The following is a 25184-nucleotide window of genomic DNA, read 5'->3' as shown; positions in this document are numbered from 1 at the left end:
ATGATCAAGCTTCCAGCTCCTGCGGCTGAGTGACAGCCATTAGGACACGTAGCAAAGCCTGCTTCCGTGAGTCACATTCATGACCTCTGATTTGGTCCACCCGAGCTGAAGAGAATACTCAATTTCCTCTGGAAAAACGAGCTATTAGCGAGGGCGGACATTTATTTTAAATTTTTTAAATATATTTCTAATTAATTCTAATTTCTAATTAATAAATGCACTATTGTACAGATTGCACTATTGTACATATTAATGTAATATCTTGTTGCACTCATAGACCATACTGTTTATAATTTATGTAATCTGAAATAGCCATACTCTAGTCACTCCATTGCAATACTGTATATATTACTGTTATATATTGTCACATACATACTGTTTATAATCTGTTTTATCTACAATAGCCATATTATAGTCATTTATATCCCTGTACATATCCTCACTGTATTATAGTCATAGCATGTCATAGTTTTTTTACATAGATCTGTCCATTTTTTTCTACATTTACTTACTACTAAGGTACTTATAAAATTGCACTTCTGGTTGGATGCTAACTGCATTTTGTTGCCCTGTACCAGTGACATGAGCAATAACAATAAAGTTGAATCTAATCTAATCTAATACCATTTGCACATATTGTAAATTACCCTGCTCCCTCAATATGCTTTGAGGTTTAAAATAAATCAATATTTATTAATTATAAAAAAACCCAAAAATAAATAATTTAAATTTCAATTGATGTGTAAATCAATTATTTAATTACATTAATAAGTTATGTAATAATAAATGAATTTCATAAATAAATTAAATAACCTCAATATATTTTAGGGTTTAAAATAAATTAATATTTTTTATTAATAAAAAATAGAAATCTTAAAAATAAATTATTTTAATTAATCCAAAAGATTCAGTTTGTATGTGGCACTGTAATCCTGTCTGGATGTGTTTTCGTTGTTCCCCTGAGTTCACAGTTGTGTACTATATGTGTATGTATACTATATTTGCAGTTGCAATGGAGCTTACAGCTTCACTTTCTTCATTTGCCTCCTGCTCTTATCGTCTGGTAAGTATTCCATTTAGTTTGTCATAATTCTGACATAAACGATGCATGAGAAAGCAACATATTGGAAGTATGTGATTTTGTATGTAACAATTTCAGCTTAAATTATTATTATGTTTTTGTTCATTACATTTAAAAACTATATAAATTAATGCTTAAACAGAAAGGAGTATTATTATTATTTGGGAAATTGCATGTAAAGTGAATAGATACGTGTGTGTTAAGTTTTTTTTCGCTACCATGGCAACGTGTTTTTAAGGTCCCTAAATTAGCTCAAAAGAGACAGCAAAGTTTGCCTTCCCATCCCATGATAATATGCAGACACTTTTTTTTGCAGGCGTTTGGAGATGGCATCAGTAATTTAATGTTACAAGGACACAGCATCCTCGATGGGGGGACAAATCAGATAAAGGGAGGAGAGACAATGTGCAGCTCTGTGCTTTTACATAACTTCAAATTCAAACTTGCAGTCTCATTGTTGCATTTTTAGGATTTTTTTTTTGTTGCTTTATTTGACATTTGCAGAAAATGTATTTCCCATCACCTAAAACTTTTCATTCGCTCACTCAGATGCCATTTTACTAATTGCTCGTAAATATCAAATAGATTTTAAAACAAAATTTTGTCTTAGCTGTATGCAGCCCGTAGCTTGTTTTTTCTTGGCCCCCTCAAAATAAAATTAAACACATTAATGCAGTGAATTCAAATGGGGGGCTTAAAAACAGCTTTTTTTTATTGGAACATTCAAAATAAAGAAAAACCTTGACATTAGTGGGCACTGGCGAGTTAAGTGAAGCAAAGCGTAGCATTGAGAAGTCATTCCAGTGCTAGGAGGAGGTCTGCGGCGCTAAAGATGCTTGTTCATGGGGTCCTTAGATTTCTGTCATGTGGCCCATACTGGGTCCTGTCGAAACAGAGAGGGTGTTTGTGTTTTCATGTCCATCTCCACACTTGTGTGCGTGTTTTATTTCTTGCGGTAGTCATCCGCATAGGCTCTGTGGTCGTCCTGCTCAGGGAACTGGTCTCCGTAGCGTCTCAGTATGTCCTGGAGGCTCGGCATGACGTGCGACGGGGGCTGGTAGGACATGTGAGGCTCCTCCTGGCCGCTCTGGTAGGGCTCCGCCTCGTAGGGGTCCTGCTCCTGCTTCCGCTCGCTCCCCGCCGTCTCAGCCTGGCTGGGTTCGGGCTCACGTTGGGGCTCGGCGTGCTCGGGCTCGAAGCGGCGCAGGCGGCAGTCCCGGTCGTACTCGGGGTCGCAGTGGGGGTTGGAAGGTTCCAGGACGCCGCTGCGGGTGCCGTCGGCATTCAAGTGGGGCTCGTAGGACTCGGCGGGGAAGGGGATGCGGTTGTGAGCGTTGGGTCGCGGCTCGGCGGGCTTCAAGGGGTAGCACTCGCGGTCGTAGCCGATGAAGCAGTCGTAGCCCTCCTTGGTTTTTCCTGGGGGGCCCAGAGGGTGGCGTTCCTCCCGAATGGGCTCCTCATAATTGGGCTGAGAGAATGGGTACTGGTGCCTGGGGGCGTGAGGACCGTGGCGGTGCATATCGACGGTGGACTCTCTCATCGCAGAGAAGGCGTCGTTGGGGTTGGACTCGGGTGCCGCCTCCATGCGAGGGGCGTATGGGTCGGTGCCCTGAGCCTGAGCCATGAAACGGCGCAGCATTGCATACGGGTCGTTGGCTGGCGGGGAAGCGGGGGCGCTAGCTTGGCGGTACATGGCGTAAGGATCGGTAACTCTGTTAGCGTTAGCATAAGAATCCCTATACATGGCGTAGGGGTCGTTGTATTGCTCGGCTACAGGGGGAGGGGCACGAAGGGCAGCGGCCTCCTCGGTTTCCTCTTGTTTGTACGCCCCTGGGGGGGTGGCATATTTGGTGGCGGTGAGAGGGTTGCAGCCATCATCAAAGAGAGGGTTGCAGGATCCTGGCCCAGCCGGGGCAGGAAGGTTGGGGGCCCGGGATGCCTGGAGGGGCGAAAACACTTAGAAACTTCTGGAAAATCATCATTTATCAGTCTGATACACCAATCTCACCACTTGGGAAGCAGCATAAGCGCAGTACGGATCCCTGAGTGGGTCACAGTTGGGGTATTTCAGGTACAGGCCAGAGGGGGCCTTCTGCACCAGCTGGGGTTTGCAAGCAGGGTCTTTCAGCGGGTCACAGCCGAGGTGCGCGTAGGAGGGCGGGGCCCCGGCAGAGGGCGAGTAACCGTAGGCGGCTCTCAGGTGGTATTGCAAACACTCCACGTCCTCGGCGCCGCAGATGCGTAGAAGCTCAGCCTTCTGCTCCTGAAACGTGGAAAACACTCCAAATGTAATCAGGTTCTCTTGACACGGGGTTCTAACTCGTAGTAAAGAGGATCCACCTTAGAAAGGAAAGACACCGATGATGGTGCGTAGTAGTAGTAACCCAACTGTGGATCTTTAGCCGGGGCCGAGCGCACGTAAAGAGGAGCGGGGGCCTTAACGGCGGCAGGCGCAGGGCTCGCGGCGGGCAGCACTAGCGGCAAATACGGACTCTTGCCTGACACCAAGGCAGCGTACAGGCAGTAGGCGTCCTTGGTCGGGTCACAGGTTTTGACCGTTGCGGGTTTCGGAGGCTCGGGCTTGGGCCTGCTGGTGTAGGATGCCACACAATTGGGGTCGTCCGAGTCGGCGCAGGACTTGTAGATCTCCCCCAGGTGGCTAAGGTAGGCTTTGTAGGAGCGGCGGCCTTCTGCGCGGTTCTTATTCTGGAGATAAGCCAGGTAGATGCGGTCCATCTCCTGAACCTAAGATGGATCGATCCATTGATTGATTGGAGTCATGTTTTGGATACTTCTGGAAAATATTAATTGATTGATTGTCCAACTCACTGCCTCCTGGTTGCCGTTGTCCGTGAAGTACTTGTACCAGTTCCAGAAGTCCGAGTGCTGCTTGTACCAGCTGATGTTCCTGCGGTTGCGGATCAGCCTCCTGTGGGCCGCCGCCGCCGCCGCCTTCTCCTGGATGCTCTCTCCCGCTGAGGGCGAGAGGGACGACAAGTCACGGATAATCCCCCGGGCTTTTGGACACCGGAGTGGACGACTTTCCGGTGACTTTTGAAAGTTTCAAATGAAGGAACTTTGATGCTGTTTCTTTAAAAACTTACCTAACGTGTCCTTTTACCACCTCTAGTTGCTCTTATATAATCGTATGTACAACACTTTGTTATGCTATACAAGTGTTTTATTTACCATCTCTTTTAGCCTTGCTGGTGAGCGGTCCGGCGGACACGTCAGCTGCAAAAAACAAAGAAAACAAAAACAGATGTGAACCGAACAGAAGCAGATTGTAATGGCTTTTGCTTACGATGTTAACGCGCAAAACACTTACAGGCGCACATTCTTCAATACATATAGGCTAGCGGTTGCTTGCCTCCGCCCGCGGGGGCCTCGCTGACTACAGCTCTTTGTAGATTTTATAGGTGGGCCTGTAACACTGTGGACCCCTGCCGCGTCTTAAAAGCTGTGTGTGTGTGTGTGTGCGCGCGCGCAATGGAACCGTGGATTCAGCTTTTTTCCGAGCTTCTTTCATCTCCATAGGGAAAAGGTGTTAATGCATTACAGAAGGAGAGGATGATGATGATGATGATGATGATGGAGGGCTGATCCAAGGGTGTCTAAAGTAACATTAAAAAAAAAAATCAGGAAGCGCCAGGTGATGTGATGCGATGGAGGGGGCGGGGCCCCCCCAAAAAAAGCCTTTAAAAGGAAGAGTCCGGCACATCTGGAAACGGGAGCAATTTGAGGCGGAGGTGATGCTGACAGGTAGTCATTTTAATTTTTTTTTTTTTTTTTTACAGGGGCAAAAAAACTCCTGCCCCCCCTCCCCTTCCGCTTAAAAGGGGAAAAAAGTATTTAAAAACTTGTAAATCTGCCAATCACCTCACCCTCCTACCTTAGCAAAGTGGAACCAGGCGGTGTACTTACAGTAACTAAAATGTGAGTCCTGATGATATAATTTTATACTGCCTTTTTAAAAAATATATATAATATCAAGAAACGTGTGACTTCCCCAGCCATCAACGAAGTAACATGATAATAGTTAAAAATACACAATCAAATCTCATGAAAGAAAAGCACAATATACCAGTATAATAACATTGCAACTGCAATTGCACTATGACATCCATCTATTTTCTATGCCGCTTATCCTCACTAGGGTTGCGGGTATTCAATGTTTTTGCGCCTTTGCTTGTTTAAGCAGCAGATTTTCACGATTTCCACTCATATTTTTTTCATCTTTCATTTTCAAGTAGCTGTTGTTGTCTACTGCATTAACTAATAGGAAATGTGGACCTCATATTTCATTATTTGACAGATAGGATTTGCTGTATGAATTAAAACACAACACATTTAATTATTATTATTATATACACTGAACATATAGTGACTGGCCACTTAATTAATTACACTATCATGTAAGATCCAATATAAGAAGCTATCAGAGAGGTGTAAGTCTAAAGTGATTGGATGGTTATACTGTCTTTATAGTATAGTTGCAGTGTCCTGGTATGATATAGTCCAGAAACAATAATAAACATATTGTTTAATGTAAAAAAAAACAAAACCATAATCATCGTTGTCTGTATTCTTGTCTCCATTAGATTGTTCAAGCGTACCTCGTGAGGACCTTCACACTGCAAGTGTTGCTACTTTTGAGAAGAAGTAAAGTCTTTCGAGTGAGTGACCTCCACAGGGGTGCACTCACCTGGCAGCAGCATCAGCATCAGCAGAGCGGTGACCAGCGCAGCGGAGAAACTTGTCCTCCTCGGTCCGGCCATGACTCGACTCGTCTCTTCTCCTGCCAGGAAAGACAAAGTCAAATCACTTTTTTAACAAGCACCCAAGTCAGAAACGACCCCAAACTTCACTGTGAACTTGACCCACTTATGTAAAAAATAGCTCAACTTCGTACCTTCGGTTGCCTTGGCGACAAGTCTCACTGCGGATCCAGCTAGGGGATTCTGAGGGACCGGGATGACTGATGGTCCACCTGTGATCTATGTGTGTGTGTGTGTGTGTGTGTGGCACGACTCCCTGAGACAAACTACCCTGACGGACGGAACGGAGCCAGGTTTTAAACCAGGCCCATCATCACTGACACACAACAGGTATTCATTAACACACACACACACACACAGGGAGAGGGGGTTTGAGAACCACATCAACAAGGGCCCTGATTGGCTCAGAGCTTCTGCAGGTTTAGACCAATTGGGTAATTAACCCTCAAGGCATGAATGGGGCATCAAACGTGAGTCAGTTTAATAAATACATTTATCTATACGTTACATTTTTATGAAAAGAACAGTTTTTGGACTGAAAGTGTTATTGTTCCAAAAATAATCACTTATCACAGCAAATCTTATCAATTCTTGACTTAGTCAGGGTTATAATCGGCCTTATCTCATGTTCCTCTTGTGTGCAAAATTGGCAAATATTGCATAATTTCTCCCATTGAGAAATTATATCAGGAGTTATAACCTAACACAAATCTGAATGTATTTTTTGAAATAATGAAAAATAAAAGTGTTATATTTTCCACCCCTGATGCCACCACAGCCACAAGGGGGCATGCATGCGTAGATACTTGTTTTAGCTATAATTTAGCTCTATTTTTCTTTTTTTTTTAGTCGAGCAAAGTGACTTCTCACAGCTTTCACCTTTCGAGGAAGAATACTTCCTGGTGGTGCGTTCAGGTGCAGCCATACATGCGGGAGAGAGAGAGGATCAACGTCAGTGAGGTGCCAGAAGACATGAGAAGCTAATGAGGGGAGCCGAGGTGCCACATAAGCACTTCTCGGAGGCCGTGGCCAGCGCCAAAACCACAAACACAGCTTGTGGCATAGTGTGAGTACACACACAAACACACACACACACACACATAGGGGGGACAGCTGGTCTCCACATGAGGAATCTGCTAATCTTCAGCTTCCTGCACACTTTTGACTGTTGGGGCATGTTGGCCTTGTTTGGCTGTGTGAAATGTTGCGACATGATGCCACTGTGACTGTGAGTTATCTGTGACTAGACGGGCCTGAATATGTGTCGGGAATAAACGTTAGCTAGCATTATTTTCTGGGTGGTGAGAAGTCACAGTGTCAGTCGGGTTTGAAGTTTGCCAAGCACTTAAATCTGATAATCAAATTTGAGTCTTTGGGTTCTGGTTCCAGAATAAGAACATACCTATTGTATGTGTAAATGTATCTTTTAAACGTAAACATGCAGCGGTCGCAACAAAAGAGCAGCATTGTATGCAACATGAATATGTTGTAATTGAACAAACCATTCAACCTATAGACATGTTTTTTTTTTACATCATCCTTCCTGTTTCATCATGCCTCCTACGCCAAGCATTTAGTGTCCCGTTTTACCGCACGTATGCCGTATGTAATTACGTTTCCTAACAGGTGTTTCGCACTGCCCGCAAACCTGCAATCCAAAACGCCTGCAGATTGGAACACGATTGCCGCCAAAAGCATACTCATAATTTTCTCCAAAGCTGGAATGTGAGCCAACCTCAGAATTTGCAAGCAAAACAGCTGGTTCCACGCCGCTTCTGTTCACATTAAAATAAAGCTTTATTTGTGAGTGACATGTTTTATAATATGTACATCGTTCACAGACGCATGCAGGTGTGCGTGTGTGTTTGGAGGATTGGGGGGTCACTGCAGGTCGTCGTCGTCAAAAAGGTCTTCGAAGTCTGGAGGGGGACACAGGAAATATAAAGAAAATTAGTCCGTTATCTGGTCTTAACATCAAGAAGTTGCTATATATGTGCTGCCATTTCACTATTGATTTATTTGAATTGAGAGATACTGGGGCTGCACGGTGGACTAGTGGGTAGCATGCAGGCTTCCACTCTCAACCATCTCTGTGTGGAGTTTGCATGTTTTCTTCGGGTACTCCGGTTTCCTCCCACATTTCAAAAACATGCTAGGTTAATTAGCGACTCCAAATTGTCCATAGGTATGAATGTGAGTGTGAATGGTTGTTTGTCTATATGTGCCCTGTGATTGGCTGGCAACCAGTCCAGGGTGTACGAAGACAGCTGGGATAGGCTCCAGCACCCCAGGGGACCCTTGTGAATATAAGCTGTAGCAAATGAAAGATACTGTAGATTGACCCTCTTTTTACTTCTGTTAGAGCATGCTGAGCGTCCATAATGCAACCTTCCCAGCTACTGAGCTCGCCGCCACTTAACATCTGCAAAAGCGGCGCTAACAAGCCCCGTGTGTGCATGTTTGTGTGTGTGTGTGTGCGTTCAAAGCAGCTGACTGGCGAGGTGTCGTGCTGGGTTTCCGCCATAAACCATCTTTACCGTCCTCCTCATTTCATTTTAACAATCGTCTCTTTTCACTCAGGTCATGTGGTGCCAAGCCCAAATTGTTTAGCCAGCGGGGCGACGCTGTGTGAAAGAAAATAGATGAGCTGTGTTTTCTTGTGTGTGTGTGTGTGTTTCACCTCACACATACAGTCAGTTCTTAAGAGAAGCAACAGGATAATGTGAAGGTGAACCACAAGATATGTAGAACATTTATGTAATTTATTATTTTTTGACAAGTGAAATGGTTGTAAAAACTTATTGTGAGAACCTGGTTGTGGATTTAAATGATACAAAACAAATTGAAGCTTACTCAAAATTGTTAAATTAATGCTTTTTCTCTATTAAATATGTTATAGGAGGAGTATACCATTGAAGAAGTCCAAGTGAACTGCCTTCTCATTGGCTGCCAGGTCCATTAAAAGGCCGCTGCTGCCACCTGCCTGCAGACACACGCCAGTACAACAGGTTTTTTTAGTTACACACGTCATCTTCGTCAATTTATCTACCTAAACTGATTAAATCCAATAATTTAACTGCAGTACATACACAGTAAGTAACGTAAATGTGCTAAAAACGCGTATACATCCTCAAAAGATAAGCAGGCACGACACAAACATGATCGTGTATCCTTGCTAGCTACCTAGCTAATTAGCTTTAGCGCTGGTAATGTTTGTTAAAAATGACCACCAGACCTCGTCTAGATCCACATATGGCCCAGCTCCTTCCGGGAACATCTCATCCACAGCAGGTTTCATTCTTTCTTCTCTTAAAGTTATATTAGTATGTTAATAAATATATCGCTGTGACGCTGACGTTAGTTGTAAGGAAAACAAAGCGGGTGTTACGCTGAAACGTGCCCGGGCTCAAACACGGAAATGAGTTGTCGAAGGGACCGAACTAATTAGTACTGTACTACGTCATAAAAAACATAAATAAATTAAGGTGCGTGTCGTTTCGTTTACAGCTACTCATGAATGATGAATGTATATATATTTTTTCATATAAAACACACAAGTCAGTAGATAGTTGAGAAATGTTGGATTTATTACACTTTCATTGCATATCATAATGTTAAAAAATGCTACTAGCTTAATCTACCTCTCTCTACTGTATACAAGTATGGTCGCGCTAACCATGAAATTATTTTCTGCTTCTTAAAAATACGTTAACTTTACTTATCTTTGCAAGTTAATACACAAATCCCTAATTCCTTTTATTCCATACATCAACGCTTGCTCTCTTTTTCCTCAGTGCTCGTGCCCCATGTTGGTCTCGTAGCCCAGCGTGTTTCCCAGGTGCTGGTGGGCGAAGAAGGCCCGGGCCATCTCATTGATGTGGTTGTAGGCCCCGATGGATTTGAAGTACTCAATGTAGTTCCAGAAGTCAGAGGTGGAGTACGGCCAGTAAGGAACGGCTGGTGGTTCATCGTATGGTACTGAGAAGAAGGTAAGATGATTGATAGTAACTCTTTGTATAAGTACATTTGAAGTAATTAGTATTACAGTGGAACATACTCATTTTAATGCCCCATTGACTAATACAAACCATTGCTTGTACATTTGCTTGTGGCTTTAGCCGAAAACATAATAAGTGGTTGTGTATGTGTAATAATAATCACAGTGGGTCGGGATTTGATGCATTGTTTGTTATTGACGGGCTGACTGCATAAGCTTGTTCCACTGTATTATTTATTTCCCCCAAATAGTGTTTCTAAACAGCTTTACCTCCCTCTGGGATGACTCTGGCATCTGCGGAGAGAGTGAAAAATGGGGGAAAAACAAATATTTAGCAAGCATTCCAAGTATTCCACCCCCCCACACACAAAGAGGGAATTGAGTTCAGACTGACTTCGGGCTACCTGTGAGCTTCTCCAAATAATATCGCAGTGACAAGAACACACACACACCGCACAGACAGAACCGTCTTTGTGTGCTCACACACAACTCATAAGATTAATGACTGTTATGTTTATTTATCCATTTGCTATGCGACAATTAAACTCATGTTGTTTTTCTACTTCAAAACAACCAAAATATCCACAAGAGATGAATATTACAATCCAGAAATACACTCACCGCTAATATGGAGGACATAGACACAAAGTAGAATACTCAGGCAAAGCAGACTCTTCATCTTTCTCCTTTTTAAACAACAAAAAAACTACATTAACCAAACTGTCAATTTAATGCAACATTAAAGACACACATTAGACTAAATTGTACTCACGTAGAGGTGAAAAAAAAAATGATCAGTTTTAGATGTTGTGGAGAAGTGCTGTGGCTGCTGCTGCTACTGCTGGTCGGCGGTGGTCTGCAGTGTCAGGATCCCTCCGACCCCTCCTCTCCTCGCCTGTCTTTCATTTCCTAAAGGATGGATCCCTAATGGATCCACCCTGAAGTGGATGTGGTGAAAAATCTCCAATAATAATATATCAATAATATATAATACTATAAAGACGGATTCATTTAACAATTTTCACCAAAGAACATCCTCAACATTTATAGAAAATATAAAGAATTGAACACAAGAATCTTTAATGTATATATCAATATTTTTTTAATATTCGATACTATCAGGTACAAAATACATAGCCTATATACTGTACCAGTAATATAATAAAAAATATTGTAAGTTAATTTGTCCCCCTTTTATCAACAAAGAAGCCATTTTAATTAAGATCAATCAATAAATAACAATTTGCATGTATTTCTAATAAAGTTATACAATCTCCACCACAAAAAATGCTTTTAATTTGAAATTTCTGAAACCCCAAAATAATTTAAAGATATCAGTGCATTCTGTTCATTGGATAGTATTGATAATGATCAAAACAATTCAGTGATGAGGTCATTCTATTATTAGCATGCCGTGCCCGTTTCGATCTAGTCGTCCTTGCATCCTGTCTGGTCGGTGGCGGACATCTTGAACAGGTCCACGCCCTCGCCCATCAGAATATCCTGAGCGTAGCGCACCGTGTCCGGCGGAAGGAAGCGTGAGCGTCCCAGGATCCAGGCGTACTCCACACGGAACAGTCGCAGGATATCGGTGCATGAGTAGACTACGGCTAGGCTGGTGTAGTCAGTGGACAAGATCCAGTACGGGCTGTAGGGGGTGACTGGGGGGGGGCAACGTTTGCACAGATGCAGAATGGTTAGTTCATAGTCGGTGCTCATGACAATTTATTTTCTTAGCTAAAAAATAATTATAATAATAATAATAATAATAATAATAATAATGGAGGTGGCACGGGGGTCGAGTGGTTAGCGCGCAGTCCTCACAGCTAGGAGACCAGGGTTCAATTCCACCCTCGGACATCTCTGTGTGGAGTTTGCATGTTCTCCCCGTGCATGCGTGGGTTTTCTCCGGGTACTCCGGTTTCCAAAATCAAATTTCATAAATATGAAATTATGCAGACACTATGCTGGGTGTTAGCATGCTAGCGCATCAATGTTAGAATGCTAACATAATTATACTAACATTTCTAGCATTCTCAGGGATAGGATTTTTACAAACACTTTGCGCTATTATGCTAGGTGTGAGCATGCTAATGCTTGCATGTTAGCATTCTTACATAATTATACTAACATTTTGCACTATGCATTATGTGGTGTTAGTGATGAGTGGTTAGCGCGCAGTCCTCACAGCTAGGAGACTAGGGTTCAATTCCACCCTCGGCCATCTCTGTGTGGAGTTTGCATGTTCTCCCCGTGGGTTTTCTCCGGATACTCCGGTTTCCTCCCACATTCCAAAAAACATGCTAGGTTAATTAGCGACTCCAAATTGTCCATAGGTATGAATGTGAGTGTGAATGGTTGTTTGTCTATATGTGCCCTGTGATTGGCTGGCGACCAGTCCAGGGTGTACCCCGCCTCTCGCCGAAAGACAGCTGGGATAGGCTCCAGCACCCCTGCGACCCTCGTGAGGAAAAGCGGTAGAAAATGAATGAATGAATGATAATAATAGAGGCGGCACTGCGGTCGACTGGTTAGCGCGCAGTCCTCACAGCTAGGAGACCAGGGTTCAATTCCACCCTCAGTCATTTCTGTGTGGAGTTAGCATGTTCTCCCCGTGCATGCGTGGGTTTTCTCCGGGTACTCCGGTTTCCTCCCACATTCCAAAAAAACATGCTAGGTTAATTAGCGACTCCAAATTGTCCATAGGTATGAATGTGAGTGTGAATGGTTGTTTGTCTATATGTGCCCTGTGATTGGCTGGCGACCAGTCCAGGCTGTGAGGAAAAAGCGGTAGAAAATAAATGAATAAATTAATAATAATGGACGCAGAGATTTGTTTCCTTAAGTAGCCCCATCAACCAGAACTCTTCTCTCAGGACGAAGTTCCAGTTGATGTCAAAAAAATCCACATGATCCCTTTAAGAAGCCATTGTTCTTGACAGAAATCACGAATCAGCAGGTCTTATAGAGTGAACGGAGCCACTTAATCAGGACAGATACGTCCAATGAGACCCAGGCGACAAGACAACAGACCTTTGTTGACGCTCGTCATCATTCACGAGGCACACCATAACTGAATTATCGGCCAACAGAAACGGTCTCTTGTCTTAACATCTAGCAAGAAGACGGACATGAACTTACAGCTGGAGAAGCTGACGCCAATTTTAGCCGGTTCTCTCGGGTCGAAGACCACTCCTGTCCCCTCTGCTGTCCTAAACTTGTCTTTACTAGGAACACACACACATAAACGTCAACAACGAGGAGATAAAATGATAAAACATGAATCTAGAACTCACTAGAACTGCGAGTTGAACACTCGGATGGTTCCGTCTTGTCGTATAGCGTAGTTGGCCTCGATGCACTTTCCTTTCTCGAAGTTAGCGGGCAGCTTGGCGATCTCGTACCACTTCCCTAAATACTACATGCAGATTCAGTTGAAATCACACGTTGGAGTCCGTAGCCTGTTCACCCACCATGTTGATGTTTGCTAGTTGTTACCTGCGGGATATTGAAGTTCGGCTGCACCTTAGGACTCGGACAGGCTCCCCAGTGGTACGTCTGGGACGAGCTTAGCGGCAACAACGCCAAAAGGATGCAGCAAATGACCCACATGGTTCTGTCAGGGTACAGATGGGTACAGATTCAGTGTTTATATGTAGTTGCTTAGCATGTTAGCTTGTTATAAAGTCAAATTTACCACAGGATCACATTGAATCCGTTTCTGCATGGTTTGAAATCCCTGTTGTAGAATCACACTAGTGCGGCACATCGGAAATAATCTGTTTGGGGTCTAACTTTTTTTGTGGGACGCCCGGAGCGCTTGCATATCATATATCAATTTAAGAAATTGATATTTGAGAATAATCTATATCAACATTTTACACTTGAACAAACAACAGTATGAAGTATTAAACACGATTTCATCATAATAAACATGAAAAAAGATATGGATTAGTGTTACACCCACAAACGTAATACAAATCTGCAGCTTTGAATGTAATAATTCCGCAAATATAATAAATTTCCCACAAAAAGTAATAAAATTTGCCCACTGTAAATGTAATACTGAATTTCCTGCAAATGTAATAAGTATTACATTTGCAGGAAATTATTACATTTTATTTGTGGGCGTACATGTGCGTTTTAGTTACAGTATATTATTGTATGTGTGATTTTGTGTGTATATGGGGAAGAAATAATAAAAAAATAAATAAAATATAATAATAATGGTAATAAAATTTTATTAAAACAATTGCAATTATCACAATTATGTTATCTTTTTTAATTACAAATAAATTATAATTTAATAATTAAAGATTCCTTTAATGTATTCTATGTATTTTAATGTATAATGTAATGTATTCTCTTTGAATAATATTTTTTCCACAAAAAAAAAAATCTTGTTAAAATCCTGAAAATGGCATCTACACCTTCTCCCTCATTAAAAGAAGAAAGAACAAACAACAACCACAAAGATCATTATTTTGTCTCATATTACATTTGTGGCAAGTTATTACATTTACAGATTTTCACTTTCCCACATTATGTAATAATAATTCAGTATTACGTCCATCTATCGGCATATCCCAAGTTCCATGTTTCTCAACAGATACAAAACATTCCATTCAGCTCATCCTGGATATTTGGGCTAACAATTTTCCATGCCGCCTTCCCCGAATTCCCATTAAAATGAATGTACAGTCCAATTTTTAGTCGGTTTAAACCATTGAGTTCATTAAGTGCTTCCGGGCTAACAAGTTTTCCATGCACACCTACAATTTCACATAATTCCACAGTTTTCATATTATTCCCTTTCCCAATTCAGACCATTCCAACATCAAAACTTTCAGCTGACCCGGGACATTCATGGTGTCTCTTTACTTTACCCCATTGAAAAATTAACATTTTTCCGACATGGCTATATTTTCCATCCCAAAAATTCCAATAGAAATGAATGGAGAATAGTTCCCTAATTCCACATATACTGCTACCCTGATTCCCTTCTGTACTGAATATTCTTACTACTTTTACATTTGTCAAATGATTCTAAAGTCAAAACATTCATCTCATGTTGAACATTTGTTTTCTGCGTTCCATACATTCCCGTCTTTCCTGGAATTTCTTGTTTTTATCAAAGCAAGAAACCTCAGTGCCCTCACTGTACATGCCACATTGTAGCTACATATGCTGAACAACTTGTTCTGCAGGTTTAACAAGCTAACATACATTATAATTGGGAGTTTATTTACATGATTAAATAATTTGCTTTAATATTTACAATAACACCCGTTAACTTACAGTAATTATTATATGCATTTACAGTTAAACATTTGTTTTTGCTTCAGTAAGACAGTATCATAAACAAACACATTATTTGAATACAGAGCTTATTAAAGGTGAAAACACATGTATTTCCCATCATGCACCTGGCCCTTACCTTCTCAGGTGGGATTCCTAACAGACGTCTTGCTTCAGTCCAGAGAGCTCTGGTCCAAAATGTTATTTTTAAAGACGAGTGCCGGGCTGCGCGTTCACGACGTGACGTCACAATGTTGACGCTCATTAGCATGAAATGCACGCCCCCCTTTGTACAGGATATCAACATCAGCATGTTAGTCTCGGTTCTGCCACTAGATGCCGCCAAAAGGTACCTTTTTAAAGTATGCTATTACGTCTTTCCACTGCCGTTGTCAAACCGGAAGTACTTTATTTTCATGATTTATACAGACTAAAAATAAATTTATGTTCAAAATATGTTTAATTATTTAAAATTTCATGGCAACTTTATAAAACTGATACAAAAAGCTTTATTAAAGCACATCAACAACGATCAACTATCAGAAGTGTAAAAAACAAAGAAAAGACAACACTCGTCTGCTATTACGTCTTTCCACTGCCGTTGTCAAACCGGAAGTACTTTATTTTCGTGATGTAACTTTATAAAACTGGTACAAAAAAGCTTTATTAAAGCACCAACAACGATTAACTATCAGAAGTGTAAAAAACAAAGAAAAGACAACACTCGTCTGCTATTACGTCTTTCCACTGCCGTTGTCAAACCGGAAGTACTTTATTTTCATGATTTATACAGACTAAACATAAATTTATGTTCAAAATGTAGTATGTTGAATTATTTAAAATTTCATTCCCCCTTTGTACAGGATATCAACATCAACATGTTAGTCTCGGTTCTGCCACTAGATGCCGCCAAAAGGTACCTTTTTAAAGTATGCTATTACGTCTTTCCACTGCCGTTGTCAAACCGGAAGTACTTTATTTTCATGATTTATACAGACTAAAAATAAATTTATGTTCAAAATATGTTTAATTATTTAAAATTTCATGGCAACTTTATAAAACTGATACAAAAAAGCTTTATTAAAGCACATCAACAACGATCAACTATCAGAAGTGTAAAAAACAAAGAAAAGACAACACTCGTCTGCTATTACGTCTTTCCACTGCCGTTGTCAAACCGGAAGTACTTTATTTTCGTGATGTAACTTTATAAAACTGGTACAAAAAAGCTTTATTAAAGCACCAACAACGATTAACTATCAGAAGTGTAAAAAACAAAGAAAAGACAACACTCGTCTGCTATTACGTCTTTCCACTGCCGTTGTCAAACCGGAAGTACTTTATTTTCATGATTTATACAGACTAAACATAAATTTATGTTCAAAATGTAGTATGTTGAATTATTTAAAATTTCATTCCCCCTTTGTACAGGATATCAACATCAACATGTTAGTCTCGGTTCTGCCACTAGATGCCGCCAAAAGGTACTTTTTTTAAGTATGCTATTACGTCTTTCCACTGCCGTTGTCAAACCGGAAGTACTTTATTTTCATGATTTATACAGACTAAAAATAAATTTATGTTCAAAATATGTTTTAATTATTTTAAATTTCATGGTAACTTTATAAAACTGGTACAAAAAAGCTTTATTAAAGCACATCAACAACGATCAACTATCAGAAGTCTAAAAAAAACAAAGAAAAGACAACACTCGTCTACTATTACGTCTTTCCACTGCCGTTGTCAAACCGGAAGTACTTTATTTTCATGATTTATACAGACTAAACATAAATTTATGTTCAAAATGTGTGTTGAATTATTTAAAATTTCATTCCCCCTTTGTACAGGATATCAACATCAGCATGTTAGTCTCGGTTCTGCCACTAGATGCCGCCAAAAGGTACATTTTTTTAAGTATGCTATTACGTCTTTCCACTGCCGTTGTCAAACCGGAAGTACTTTATTTTCATGATTTATACAGACTAAAAATAAATTTATGTTCAAAATATGTTTTAATTATTTTAAATTTCATGGTAACTTTATAAAACTGGTACAAAAAAGCTTTATTAAAGCACATCAACAACGATCAACTATCAGAAGTGTAAAAAACAAAGAAAAGACAACACTCGTGATGATAATAATAATAATAAAGATTATTTATTTCCAGTGTTCTTCAAGGGAGGACATTGCACTGATGTTTGTGCTGGCAAGATGCTCACTGTCGCAAACTACACAAGATGCTTCATGTTTGATGAGGATAAACCTACGTTTTAATTGAAATGACATCGAGAGACAAAACAGCATAAACACTAAATGCGGTGGAATGAGTGTTGACTGCTCATAAAAACGGTTACAAAAGGGCGGGGGGGAAAAAAAGAGGCACTTTTTTCATTATGGAGGGGGAGGGCAAAAAAACAAAGCATTTACATAAAATGTCCTTGTTGGACAATAAAAATTATTTGGGAATAGAAAAGAACTGTACCGAGTATTACATACTCTAGTATCAGCATTTCATTACATTTCATTTTATTTGATAAAATTATTTTTTTTTTGGAATAACGGTCAAGCTAATCTCTGGCTGTTTTGACCGTGCTGCGAAAAAAGATGTTCCCACAGCACGCAGCTCAGAACGCAGCCCCTCACTTCCTCCCACGAAACACCACATACACAAAAGTACTGGGACATCTAAGCTTCTACTCTTCCGGGAAGACTTTCTAACATTTTTGTAGTCACTGAGGTTAAACCGAGGCTTGTTATTCCACACCAAAAGACTACAAAAGAGCCTTCGCCAAACCGTTTTCACCTAGTTGGAAGCATACAAAATAATTTTACTATGACTGATTAATTGTGTCCCAGTACTTAAGCCCATGTTGTGTATCTTCAAGTACATGCAACAAGTGTTAGTCCAAGTAGGAAAGTCGTACATTCTTCATTTTAAAAAAAGGGCGGAGCCTCCTACTGTAATGAAGGTCACACGTGCAGGAGAAAATTCTTCTTCCAGTCTGGCCAGCGATGCTCATAATTAATAAATTCTGCCAGTAACAATCATGGGAGCTATACATGTTATTTACAGTACTTACATAAACTTTGTAGTAAAAAATATTGTGCAGTACAAGGAACACATTCATCCTCGGGTCAGAGGTACTGGTAGAAGCGTGAACGGACAACGTGCGCCCCCGATAGTTTGTGAGGGTGCGCGTCGTCCCCGAGTGACGCTTTGCTTTTGCCGTTAACGGGCGGCCGCTCGGATGCCGCCTCCTGGGCGTCTGTGTCCTCAGGGACGGCTTTTGGCGGCACGGCTCCCCCCTCACTTTCACTCCCGCCCCGGCACCGATCCCTGGTGATCCAGTCCCGGATGTTGAAGTCATGAGAGGTGCGTCTGGACTTGAGGCGGTCCACGGCTAACAGCTCGCTGGCCGTCTGGTCCACCCCGCCTTGCTCCTGCCAGTCGTTGATGGCGGCCAATTCGGCGAAGTCTCTCTGGCCGCCCATGGTGTGCCTTCGTCGGATGTTGTTTCTCCTGCGTCCATCGGGGACACGGGTCTTCTGCGTGAACATGTCGTCGGCAGATGTGCGTAAGCGGAACTTGAGGCGCTCTGTGATTTTGAGGTGCCAGGCTGGTTCGGAGCGCTCCGACTCGCTACGTGACGAAGAACTGAGGCTGCTGGTGGACCGCCCTTTCTTCATCACCTCCAGCACCCGCGAAAGCCGCGTGGAAGACTCCGCCCTACCCTCGCTACCCGCCTCCATTGACGACTCGCTGTCCGTCTTCTGTCTGAGCGACCACCTCCGAGACAGCGTGTCGCATTCGATCATCTTATGTGTTGGGAAAAGTCGCCTTGCTTCCATTTTTGTCGTGTTCCTCGGAGCGGCGCCCGCTTCCACATCTGGCTTTTCCTGCACCGCACAAGGTGTGGACTGGCTGCTGCCGCCCCCTGGAGCAAACACCGGGAAGTCGCTCTCGCTGTCCGTTTCCATGGGTCGACCCTCGCTGATCAACTCGCTGCGTTCATCGTCTGCTTCTTCGCCGCACTGCAGCTCTGGACTCAGCGCCATGGAATCTGCTCCCGTCAGGAAGGTGATGGATGAGGTGGTCGAGTAGTCAGAAGTGATGGAGCCAACCTCTGCTTCGACGCCTACTCCAGATCCGATGCATATTCCCGCTTGAAGGTCTGCAGATGCTCCCATGATCGACCTTTTAGGCTGCGAGCGTGGCACCGACGCTCCAGAGCTCATGGTGCCTAAATCGGACATATTGGATGGAGGATCGGATAAGGAGGCTTTTCCCTGAGGAGCACTCTGGTAGCTGATGTTGGGTGACATATTTGGAGAGGAGTGCTTGTGTTCCCGCTTAGCTTTAGGTGTCATCTCCGCTCTTCTGCCATTCTCCTGCTGCTTCGTGCTGATACCAATCCGAGTCTCCTCATGAGGGTCCGCCTTTTGCACGGAGAGTTCCTTTCTGGGGAAAACAGCTTCCAGGTCATCATCAGAGCTGCTTGGCTGCGTTTTTTCCTTGGACTTCTTTCGCTTGCGGCCAGCTGCAGCAAAAATGGAGGACACCAAGAGATCTCGGCTGGACTGGTCCTTCCCTGAACCCCAGGAACCCTGCACCAAAAACAGCCACGTTGTTAGATATTTGCATACACACTGAGCACATCACCTATGTCTGGAAAACATCAACGTGTACTCCACCTGCTCCTGTGAAGCACCACACAAAGCAGACACAGAGAGAGGAACATTAACCATAAACACATGACGTAACCACGGGCAACCTTCAAGAAGCAGTAGCATGATAAAGGCGCTTAGCTGCTAAAGATGGAGAACAACTGCTCAACAGACGGACTAAGTGGGTCCCTGGTGGCAGGAAGCAGCCATGCTGGTGGAATGTTGTGCAGCACCTCAGCTTGTTCACAATGTACTTGAAAAACATAACACTTGTGCAATCAATCCTAATGTTTTCACCTACCTCCTGTCATCCTACACTAGGGAGTCAACACAGGGGAAGCCACACTCACCTTTGACTTAGCGGAGTCGCTGGTGGGAGAATCTGCGGGCGGAAAAGAGAAGAAAAAAAACATCAAGAAGCGGCAGCAGGAGTCAGGTAAGAAAAGGAGACGCAAATATTAATGAGTTGGTGAGGTGCACAATGGTGTTAGACAAGACACACACACACACACACAAGCAGGCAACAGGCCATGCTTACAAGCCTAGCTTACACATGTGGACACGCAGCCCCCCCCACCCCCACAGAGCTTGACCAGCTTTCGTCTTTATAACCATGAAGACAGGAAGCGAGTGAGGTGAGGTGTGCACCGTGCGGGATGGACAAAGAGGAACATGACACCAGCTATTACTCACTCAATATTAGCGGCCATTTGCTAGCTTTTTAGTCAGTATTGCAACAAAACAGCCCAAATCTGAATCTCAATGTACGTATTGTGCATAACCTTTGACTGGTACTGTATATACAGTATATTCAGTGATTTGCCATTTATATCATTAGGCTATTTATCCATATAATATACGTTTCTCGACTTGGTCGCTAAATTGGGTGGCCTATCATTCATTCATTTTTTACCGCTTTTCCTCACGAGGGTCGCGGGGGGTGCTGGAGCCTATCCCAGCTGTCTTTGTGGCGAGAGTCGGGGTACACCCTGGACTGGTCGCCAGCCAATCACAGGGCACATATAGACAAACAACCATTCACACTCATATTCATACCTATGGACAATTTGGAGTCGCCAATTAACCTAGCATGTTTTTGGAAAGTGGGTGGAAACATTCCTTAACATTCATTAAACTTTCAGACCGTCGTAGTGTAGTAAATACATTTGCATCTTATACTTTTGATGATGTGTGTCTTCATTTGAGGAGCCCAGAGAGGGGCTGACGTCATCGCAGCACCCCAATGAATGCGTTGCTCAGGTGCAATACAGTATGGGAAAACTTTTAAGGAGTTGTTTTTTTAATACTCATATTGGTACATGTTTGTATATTTGAGTGTTATTGAGTTGCTGTATGATGACTTGCTGTATGATTGTTATATTGTTATATACAATATTTTTATACACTATACTGTTATATACAATCACAGTGCACATATAGACAAACAACCATTCACACTCATTCATACCTATGGACAATTTGGAGTTGCCAATTAACCTAGCATGTTTTTTTTTGGAATGTGGGAGGAAACCGGAGTACCCGGAGAAAACCCATGCATGCACGGGGGAGAACATGCAAACTCCACACAGAGATGGGATGGCCAATCAAAAGTGAGTATTATATATTTTTTTTTACATAGGGCTGTGCAAGTGTACCTAATATTGTGGCCTGTGGGTGCTAGTTAACATCCATAAAAGAGTGTGATGACAAAAGCAACGGAAAGAATATGATTGGTACAAGTCGCCATGACAACAGTGACGATACAGATGGTGGAGGTGACAAGGGGAGTCACAGAGGGGCTCGCCATATGAGAAGAGAGGATGCCACACGAGACAGGAAGTGTCGGCAGTGGGGTGGATGAGAACCTCCTGGTGTCCGCCTAACGCGGTCCTCCGCTTCTCACTAAAAAATTTTAGCGCCAAGCCCCCCTCTACGCCCCTTTGCGGTAGATATGATGTCACAAGAGGCGAGTGCATACCATGCTATCTCTCCTGATGGCCAGCTACGAGACAGTGAGGAGAGACAGCGGAGAGCCTTTTCAGACAGCGGCCTGCGTCGCGTATGAGCTGACAGAAAACCCACATGGCGGGATGCTGTACAGTACCGTGTCGCTGCGTCCTCGCCGTTTTCTTTGCTCATTATTTATTTTTTTGCGCTCTTTTCCACCTCCTGTGTTTTTTTTTTTAAAAGAAGTGTGGGTTCCTGCAGACTAGACAGCTACACTGCGGGCAACAATCCTCCTTCTTCCTACAGTTCCAGCTGTCCATCACGGACATTATAGAGTCCATCAGTGACATCACGGCGTGATAGACTCCGCCCACTTGGCCTGTGTCAAGATCAGTATGTGTGAATGGTGGGAAAGCCTTTAGGACACCCGACAGAGCCTCACTAGAGACAAGAGGAATCAGAGGTGGCCTTTCACTGTAAACATGTTGTCACCTGGGGAACAACATTAGTCACACAGCACAAGCAAGGGAAGCTTTTTTTTTTTTTTTTAAAGCCAATGAAGAAGCGCCACAATTTATCGCATCTTTTTTTGACTTTTAGATGCAAATAAATTGAAAGCCACAAGCGCCAAACATCGTCTCTTAAAGGGTCGGAAAAAGGGTTAATTCATTAAACCAGTAGCGGGGGGCATGTGTGTTACCTGACACTTCGCCCTGCGGCGTGCCTGTGCGTCCGATGTTGGTGAGCAGGTGGTCGATGTTTGGGACCGGCTGCGACTCCACGGCGCTCTCTTCGTGCGACACGGTCTGCAATAGCATGAGGATTGAAGTCTTTGCAAAGTATCTTTAGTAGTAAAACACCCTCCATTGGTGTAGTTTGTGTTCAAAACACGTACCACTGGATCTCCATTGCCCTCTTCAGTGAAAAACCAGTCATACTGTAACGAAATAAAGCAAAACAATTTTTTAAATTTGGGCAAATATATGAAACATTACAGTGCATTTCTTACATTAATCAAAATATAACTTACCATTATTTACATTTGTATTCAGCTATCTGATCACAAGCCCAAAAGGAGTAGGCTGAAGCAAAAGCTTTTTGCAAGATATAACTGTCTCGTTTTCCCGTTATTATTATCATTGTAATATTATTATTGTTATTATTCATTCATTTTCTACCGCCTTTTCTCACTCGCGGGGGTTGCTGGAGCCTATCCCAGCTGTCTTCGGGCAAGAGAGGCGGGGTACACCCTGGACTGGTCGCCAACCAATCACAGGGCACATACAGACAAACAACCATTGACACTCACATTCATACCTAAGGACAATTTTTGAGTCGCTAATAAACCTAGCATGTTTTTGGAATTTGGGAGGAAACCGGAGAAAAAAACCCGAGCGGGGAATCGAACCCATCTCCTAGCTGTGTGGCCTGCGCGCTAACCCGACATGACATTATATTACATTACATTACATTCACACCACATGTAGTCAGCCACGGCATGTTTGACAATATATAATTCTCCTCCCATTCTGTGTGGAAGTGGTAAGATTTTGGCTTCTTACTTTGTCCATTTTTTCTGTCCTGTTTGTAATTCTTACGTTTAGAATAAGTAAATCTGAGGCAAAGTAGTTAGCTCGGTAGTTGAGCAATGTGGTGTAAACAAAGAATAAAGAGTGGAAGAGTCGCCAATTAACCTAGCATGTTTTTTGGAATGTGGGAGGAAACCGGAGTACGCGGAGAAAACCCACGCATGCATGGGGAGAACATGCAAACTCCACACAGAGATGGCCGAGGGTGGGATTGAACCCTGGTCTCCTAGCTGTGAGGTCTGCGCGCTAACCACTCGACCACCGTGCCGCCATTATTGTTATTATCATTATTATTGTTATAATCTTTATCATTATAATCATCATTAATATTACCATTTTCATCATTATAGTTAACATTTTTTTTGTGTTTTAAGGTGTTCCCTCAAGAGGACTTACATTCTGAATGAGGGTCTCGACTATCTTGTACTGGTCCGGCATATGTGTCACCATGTGGGTCATGTTGTCCTCCGTGGTGCGAACCAGAGTGGGACCAAACACGATAGCCAGATTCCTCGGTTCCATCTACAACAAAGTAGAGGAAGATCTTTCATTCAGAACGTACGCAACATTCAAAAAAAAAAAAAAACATAAAACCATGTTGTTACCTTGTTCTTCTCAGAGTTATCAGCTACGGTTTTTAGATGAGCAGAAAGGAACTTAAGCGTTTCGTAGTGATGATCCGGTAGCTCGTGAAGCTGAAAGAAGACAGAAGCAACAAAAAACATAAACATGGACGCGGCATCGACACCAACAGGAAGTGAAGCCACCCACCAGCCTTTTGAGAACTTTGAGCCTCTCCACTGGGTCCTCTATTCTGTTGGCCTCGATGAAGTCTGAGTACTTATCTGTAGATCCAGAAAAAAAATATGAATACTAGCACAGAGTATATAAAAGTAGTAAAGAAGAGCGCACCATTGGTGAAGAGCGGCTCAGGGAGCTTTCGGAAGAACGACTTCAGTAAACTGCTGATCACATTGAGATCCCGCCATTTCTAAACAAATAGTACACATTTATGAAATAAAAATGGAGAACTGTATCTGTACAGGAACACAGGAACCAGAGACGTACATCATCCTGGATATCGATGTCGTTCATGCCCTTGTTATTGAGCTCCTCCTGCATGTTGGAGATGGCAGCGTTGTTTCCCGGTACTCTGTAAATCCCTGTGTACTCCAACCCTCGCTCTTCCACCAACTTGCAGCAAACCTCCACAATAAGCGGCACAAACTAGAAATACATTGAAACATTATTATGGGAAGAACATAAGCTGCGATCTTATTATGACATCTAACCTTATTGTTCTGTGCAGGAGGACAATCATCCAGTCTTACTCCAAATGTGACACCAGGAGATGGTTTCTTCTCAAAAGGTTTTCTCATCAGTCCCGGTATACCTTTTCTCCATGTCCCTTTGTCCTTAGGGGGGCTGGTGTCATCTGCACGGAGCAACACAGCATGAGTGCGGCATTCAACGAGAACACAAACGAGATAAATCCACCGCGCAACCTTTATGCATAGTCTTCTTTTCCTGCTCAGGTTTAGGGGAGTTTGGACTCTGAGCTTTGGCATCTCCTTTCCCTCCAAGCAGGGTCTGTCTGATGCTCAGAGATTGGCGAGAAGATCTAGGCGACGGTTCCGTCTTGCTGCCTGTCGGGCTGAGGAAGAGACAAAATATCCTTTTTGCAGGACTTGAGTCGGACCCATCTTCTCCTCTTGTTCTCTTACCTCATTAAGGTGTTGTACTCCCTGATCTTCCGGCTGATGAGGTCATGGCTTGTGAAGGCCGCATTCTAAAAAAAGCACAAAGGATGAAGTTGGAGGTAGAGAGGA

The 25184-nt window shown here is 42.7% G+C and overlaps 5 protein-coding genes and 1 long non-coding RNA gene across 9 annotated transcripts in view; 1 reads left to right on the top strand and 5 right to left on the bottom strand.

The window, feature by feature from the left end:
• Positions 1–1690: 1690 nt before the first annotated feature.
• Positions 1691–7263, bottom strand: and1 (actinodin1). Its single transcript, XM_058060616.2, has 7 exons — positions 5994–7263; positions 5787–5879; positions 4271–4315; positions 3911–4056; positions 3422–3826; positions 3090–3344; positions 1691–3020 (listed from the first exon to the last, which is right to left on the bottom strand). The coding sequence occupies exons 2-7, from the start codon at positions 5857–5859 to the stop codon at positions 2025–2027; spliced, it is 1920 nt and encodes a 639-aa protein (XP_057916599.2). The 5' UTR covers positions 5860–5879; positions 5994–7263; the 3' UTR covers positions 1691–2024.
• A 369-nt stretch (positions 7264–7632) lies between these two features.
• Positions 7633–9221, bottom strand: cops9 (COP9 signalosome subunit 9). The gene is made up of 3 exons (XM_058060632.2): positions 9095–9221; positions 8770–8842; positions 7633–7778 (listed from the first exon to the last, which is right to left on the bottom strand). Exons 1-3 carry the CDS (start codon positions 9155–9157, stop codon positions 7741–7743), a joined length of 174 nt encoding a protein of 57 aa, XP_057916615.1. The 5' UTR covers positions 9158–9221; the 3' UTR covers positions 7633–7740.
• LOC144894437 (uncharacterized) lies at positions 8650–20379 on the top strand. Its single transcript, XR_013627782.1, has 3 exons — positions 8650–8867; positions 9654–9848; positions 20141–20379. It is a non-coding gene; the product is annotated as an uncharacterized LOC144894437 (long non-coding RNA).
• Positions 9437–10536, bottom strand: otos (otospiralin). The gene is made up of 3 exons (XM_058060631.2): positions 10478–10536; positions 10127–10150; positions 9437–9837 (listed from the first exon to the last, which is right to left on the bottom strand). The coding sequence occupies exons 1-3, from the start codon at positions 10533–10535 to the stop codon at positions 9650–9652; spliced, it is 270 nt and encodes an 89-aa protein (XP_057916614.2). The 5' UTR covers position 10536; the 3' UTR covers positions 9437–9649.
• Positions 10935–15418, bottom strand: apodb (apolipoprotein Db). Its single transcript, XM_058060630.2, has 5 exons — positions 15294–15418; positions 13355–13472; positions 13153–13274; positions 12998–13083; positions 10935–11517 (listed from the first exon to the last, which is right to left on the bottom strand). The coding sequence occupies exons 2-5, from the start codon at positions 13466–13468 to the stop codon at positions 11285–11287; spliced, it is 555 nt and encodes a 184-aa protein (XP_057916613.2). The 5' UTR covers positions 13469–13472; positions 15294–15418; the 3' UTR covers positions 10935–11284.
• The window catches only part of arhgap21a (Rho GTPase activating protein 21a), a 59906-nt gene continuing 52013 nt past the window's right edge, over positions 17292–25184 (bottom strand). For all 4 annotated transcript variants that reach the window (XM_058060597.2, XM_058060596.2, XM_058060594.2 and 1 more), the window contains 12 exons: positions 25080–25144; positions 24861–25009; positions 24648–24790; positions 24424–24582; positions 24268–24346; positions 24127–24200; positions 23961–24050; positions 23752–23877; positions 22662–22703; positions 22467–22572; positions 20170–20201; positions 17292–19759 (listed from right to left, as the gene is read on the bottom strand). In XM_058060597.2, coding sequence (XP_057916580.2) covers positions 18290–19759; positions 20170–20201; positions 22467–22572; positions 22662–22703; positions 23752–23877; positions 23961–24050; positions 24127–24200; positions 24268–24346; positions 24424–24582; positions 24648–24790; positions 24861–25009; positions 25080–25144 — 2535 coding nt within the window. In that variant the 3' untranslated portion in view covers positions 17292–18289. The remainder of the gene's footprint in view (positions 19760–20169; positions 20202–22466; positions 22573–22661; positions 22704–23751; positions 23878–23960; positions 24051–24126; positions 24201–24267; positions 24347–24423; positions 24583–24647; positions 24791–24860; positions 25010–25079; positions 25145–25184) is intronic.

This window comes from Doryrhamphus excisus, linkage group LG7 (genome assembly GCF_037039965.1).
Source record: "Doryrhamphus excisus strain RoL-2023G ecotype Guam linkage group LG7, RoL_Dexc_Guam_v1.1, whole genome shotgun sequence".
Taxonomy (NCBI): Eukaryota; Metazoa; Chordata; class Actinopteri; order Syngnathiformes; family Syngnathidae; genus Doryrhamphus; species Doryrhamphus excisus.
Note: the sequence above shows the minus strand (reverse complement) of the source record. Positions and strands in the feature narration are given on the sequence as shown.